This window comes from Micropterus dolomieu, unplaced genomic scaffold (assembly GCF_021292245.1).
Source record: "Micropterus dolomieu isolate WLL.071019.BEF.003 ecotype Adirondacks unplaced genomic scaffold, ASM2129224v1 contig_12966, whole genome shotgun sequence".
NCBI classification, from domain to species: domain Eukaryota; kingdom Metazoa; phylum Chordata; class Actinopteri; order Centrarchiformes; family Centrarchidae; genus Micropterus; species Micropterus dolomieu.
The window spans coordinates 5,039-10,143 of record NW_025741952.1 but is presented as its reverse complement, the minus strand read 5'-3'; the positions used below and the strand labels follow the sequence as shown (position 1 = coordinate 10,143).

Genomic DNA, 5,105 nt, shown 5'->3' with positions numbered 1-5,105 from the left:
TAGCTACACCAGCAGGTAGCGACAACGACATTCCCTCAAGTGAGTTAACACGATATCAGCACTACCCAGCATCACCCTCATCTACAGAGACAACAAGGAGGAGGACTGTAGCCTGGTTTCAACCAGGAGGTGAAAAATAACTGGAGAATCTTTAAGTCAACGATGGTGATTCAGGTTCATCATTATTACTACCAAGAAATAATTTACCTCTGCTTCGTCTGATTCGCTGCCGTTGGCGATGTGATATTCTGATGTCACTGAATGTGATGTCCTCTGTGATGTCATTTCCTGCAGCTTCTTCTTCAGCAACTGGAATGAACCAAAATGAACAGCAATATAATTTACATGTTAAATTTTCACTGGACATGGACATCATTACTTATACTTAAAATAACTCTCAATATGGTAACATGTGTAGGGTACACACATCCATAAAATGGCAGTACATTAGTATGTTCAGTGCTTTTGTTTTATAGAGTCTACGAACAGTAACGACCTAAAAATCACAACTTGTTGTTCACAAAGTCATCCGTCTGTCACTAGGAAAAACACTGTGGGAATGTAACAGTGGGTCTGTAAATCATGATGATCTGGTAGATAATTGTTTAATCAGTCATTTTATCAGTGCGGCGCCTGTCACATCTGTCTGTGCTCAACACACGGCTTGTCTGATCCCATTCAAAAAGTCTTCTTTCAATATTAACGCGTGTTAAATCCATAAGTCTGTGTCTAACCTGGATGTTTCCTCTGAACACGCCATCTGAAAAGTAGAACCAGCAGAACCAGTAAAACCAGAACAAAGGACAGAGGAACAGACCACAGCATCACAGAGGGAGGAGGAGGAGCTGGTGATGAAGAAAGACAGGTGGACGTAGGAGGACGTGTAGTGGTGGGTTTCCCTAAAATGAACAGGAAATAATTATCAAAAGAACTTAAATGAAAAATATAGAACAAAATCCTCCTTTTGGCCTTTTCCACTCAGTTGGGTGCAAAATTTGATATTTAAATATTTACCCATTTTGTTTAATGTATTTTCCAGGTTTGGAAGCTGATTTATATTTAATATTTAAAACTAAGTTCCAATATTAGTCTTGTTAACCTGCACATGTTCACGTTACACATGTTTAAAGGTAGAGGTGCTGTATCGTACTAACAGAAAGACACACAGAAGTGAATTCATAACTTCTGTCCAGTTTAGAAAACAAAACCAGGTCAGTTTGAGAATTATCTTTGAGCTCCTCACCTGTGACAGAGATCCAGCTGGATGGAGACTCTCCACGACCGCTGATGTTACACTTGTAGAGGCCTTCATCAGACTTGTTAACATGGTGGATGGTCATGTGACCTGTAGGCTCAGTCCTGATGAGGGAGCCATCTTTATAGAAACCAGCTGGGAGGTTGGAGGGAGGGGTCTCTGTTTTACAGTGCAGAGTGACATCATGTCCCTCCATCACAGGGAGGACAGGACTCTGCAGGATCACTGGTCCACCTCAACACAGAGACAAACTACAGCATTTCATCATTTACACACAGCTTCATCAACACTAACTCCACAGTCTGATCTTACCAGTGACAGTGATGTTGATGGTGTTACTGGTTGCTCCATCTCTGGACTCACACCAGTAAACTCCACTGTCCAATGGGACGAAGTAGCTGATCTTACAGGAAGAACCAGCTGATCTTCCCCAGCCAGCTCCACACTGAGTCCTGGTTTCTCTGGTTGTGTTCCTCCTCAGTGTCCATCCAGCAGAGCTGTCGTCCTCCTCACAGCTCAGAGAGACAGACTCTCCTTCAAACAGCTGAGAGCTGCTGGGACTCACAGTCAGAGAGGCTGGAGGGGATTTATTGTATTTTTAGTTAAATGACCAGACGGGCATCACAGTAAAACCTTGATGTCCAAGCATTGCATTTAAGAAACTTGTTTGTTGAACAAAAGATTCTGAACTTGTTGCCAAACTGATGCTGAAGATTTTTAGCTTCTGAAACTCCTGACATTTTACACATTGAACCTATTTACTGAAGAGTCTAACAGGTTTTGTGTTAATCCAATGTCACTTAGTTGTAGGTAGCTAATGATAGGATTTATTCAAACAATGAGCACAGCGGTTGCTAACACGCTGCACAACAATGATGGCTTGGACATCAATGGGACAGTTCCTTGAAGTAATGAGCTCAGGGAAACGGACCAGGCTTTATTATTATAATTTATTTCCAACCAGCTCAGTAGCTGCATTATGAAGAAAGATTCACAATAAACTTTTTTTTTTGGGGGGGGGTTAAACTGATTTATGTATGTCATGTATTTTAAATGGGATTCAGTGGCAAAAAGGCTGCCAGACATACTAGAAATTCTTTTTTGCCTCCAAATGAATAAATACTTAATAAATCTCTGTGTGTTTTTATTACAGAAGTATAGTAGTTATGCTTTAAATCTGAGTCACAATAAAACTATTTTAACTTTATCCAGGGTTTGGATCTCTCAGAGGCTGCACAGCTCTGGTGTTTAAGTTGCAATGTTAACAGGAACAACATTTAGATAAAGGACAATAGTTACAGCATCTCAACTGAGATGGCAGCCTCTGAAAAAGTAATAAACCTGCCAACCATTGAAATAATGATGACATTTCTGCACATTTGAATTGAATTAAAAAGTCTCTAGTTTGTAACTGTAACTAGTTTCATAAAAGGTTTTATTGTAAATGTGGAACAGGAACCAAGGTTGACCAAGGTGCTTCACAGGTTAAAATACAAAAACAAGACACTACTCACACAGTAAAAGTACAGCAATAAAACATTATAATATACAGTATATGATATATAATATATTATTACTACTTCTTCTCCTTCTAACGTACGTATTCAACACAGTGATGAGACTCACTGCATGAATTCTACCAGAAGTAGAACAAGAAGAACGTATTGACGAAACATGCTTGGCAATGCTTTTTGTCTGATTTCAGCTACTGTAGGAACATGTCTATGCAATGTGGCGACGTAAGGTCTTTACACACCACTGAAAACATAGTTATATTAATAGTAATAATGAATTAATTTACATAGCGCTTCATAAGGGAAACTCAAAGTGCTTCACAGTGAAGTGGGGGGGACTCACCTCAACCACCACCAATGTGTAGCACCCACCTGGGTGATGCACAGCAGCCATTTAGCACTTGAACGCTCACCATACATCAGCTTAAGGCAGAGATGGAGGGAAACATAGAGCCAGTAACTACAGGGGATGATTAGATGGCCAGATGGTGAAAGCCAGGTTCATGGCGTGGGGAATCTCCTACTCTTTGCGACAAGTGCCATGGATCTTATATTGCATTTCTGTTGATAAATCCTCAGAAATATTACAAACTGAACCTTTAAGACATGGGTCAAATCTTTTTATTATAAAGATCTATTATTGTCAAAGCAGTCAAGTCAAAAAAGAGTCAAATTTTGATACATACCTTTTTGTTTTGGGTAGTTTCACTTAAGTCTGTATTGTGGCTGTTAATAATTTATTAATGTTCATTTGAGTTTATGTATGTTATATCTTGTGTTTTTTTTGTGTTGAAGTATTTTACTATAATTTTACTTATTTACTATTTTCATTAGTAATGTTCAAACTCTTTGGGTACATTTTATATCAGTATTCTCCAGGAAGCGTTATGCTAAAAGCTTTTGAGCAAAGTTTTTGAGTTGACTCACCTCCGCTGGTCCTGCAGCTCAGCAGAGAGATCAGCACTGAAGAGAAACCAGACTCAGGTTAAGATTTAACAAACAACCAGACCAGAAACTTTGAGTTCTGCTGCTCACTGCAAAATCTTCTAACCTTAAATAATTTAAAATATGTATATTATTGAGGATATTAAATGTCTCAGCAGTATTATGTACAAGAATACATTTCCTGTAGAACAAAAAGTTTATTAATGCTGCGTTCTGTTAATCTCTTTTCTCAAAGGCTTAATTATTAAAGTAACTTTTTAAGGATGTGATTTTCTGTCTGTCTGTCTAAAAAACACAAACATTAACTAACGGTACAAGAAGTGACTGTTATTTCATGTCTGTAGCATAATAAAGCTTGTTGCACCAGCTGCAGTGTCTAAATTATTTTCATTGAGTGTCATTGTCGTTGAGTTTTGTCTTTTTTCAGGTAAATTCTAAAGTGACGTTGTTTTTCATCAGATTGTACTTACAGAGCAGAAAAGCTGTCTGTCCCATCGCTCCTCCACTCAGTCAGTCCAGTTAATCTCTTCCTCTCTGTAGGTGAGAGCAGTGACTGTGTAGAAGCTCATCTGGTTTTGCTTCTTCACTCAGGGCTCATCAGGAGACACGGGGCCCTACACAAAGAGTTTAATCACATGCAGGAAGTGACAGCGCTGCAGGGTGAACATGAAGGAGGGCTGATCTGAGATCACTGAGAGACAGATTCATTAGAAACAAGGAGGTAAAGTTCCTCAGTGGAGTTTCTCTCCACTCTGTAAATATCTTTGTGATGAAGATTTCACTTTTCAAAAACATTTTGTAGAAGTTTAGATCAAACTTTCCTGGGTTTCCCTCTTACTTCTGTTGTTGTTGTTGCAGTGACACAGATGTCCTGCAGGAGGCAGTAACATTCACTGTGCAACTAAACTGTGGTTCATCTCTGATGTTTAATGATCAGTGTGAGTCCTGTTTTACATTTACCATCTGGATTTTCAGGCTGGCAGGCTGTTCCAGAGCCTCAAGGCCCTGACAGCAAACGCTCTGTCCCCTTTAGTTTTCAGTCGAGACTCTGGAACAGACAGCAGACCTCTGCCCGAGGATCTCAAGGTACGTGCTGGTGCGTATGGGACTAAAAGGTCAGAAACATAACAAGGCGAGAGGCCATGAAGAGCTTTAAAAGTGATCAATAGAATTCTAAAACATACTGGGAGCCAGTGTAATGAAGCTAAAATAGTATAAGTAATAATGTGGTCATATTTCTTTGTTCTGGTTAAAAGCCTGGCAGCTGAGTTCTGGACAGTCTGGAGTCAATCAGTAGATTTTTGGGTTAAACAGGTGAAAAGGCTGTTGCAATAATCCAGGCGTAATGAGATGAAAGCGTGTAAAATGATCTCGGTGTCCTTAAAAGTTAA

The 5,105-nt window shown here is 39.4% G+C and overlaps 1 protein-coding gene across 1 annotated transcript; it reads right to left on the bottom strand.

Moving 5' to 3' along the window:
* Nucleotides 1-801: 801 nt before the first annotated feature.
* Nucleotides 802-4,278, bottom strand: LOC123966242 (high affinity immunoglobulin gamma Fc receptor I-like; the record flags this gene model as incomplete). The annotated part of the gene is made up of 5 exons (XM_046042439.1): nt 4,185-4,278; nt 3,697-3,732; nt 1,568-1,831; nt 1,244-1,489; nt 802-899 (listed from the first exon to the last, which is right to left on the bottom strand). Coding segments are annotated over exons 1-5 (669 nt in total), but the record flags the coding sequence as incomplete, so codon positions are not given.
* Between the last annotated feature and the right edge of the window lie 827 nt (nt 4,279-5,105).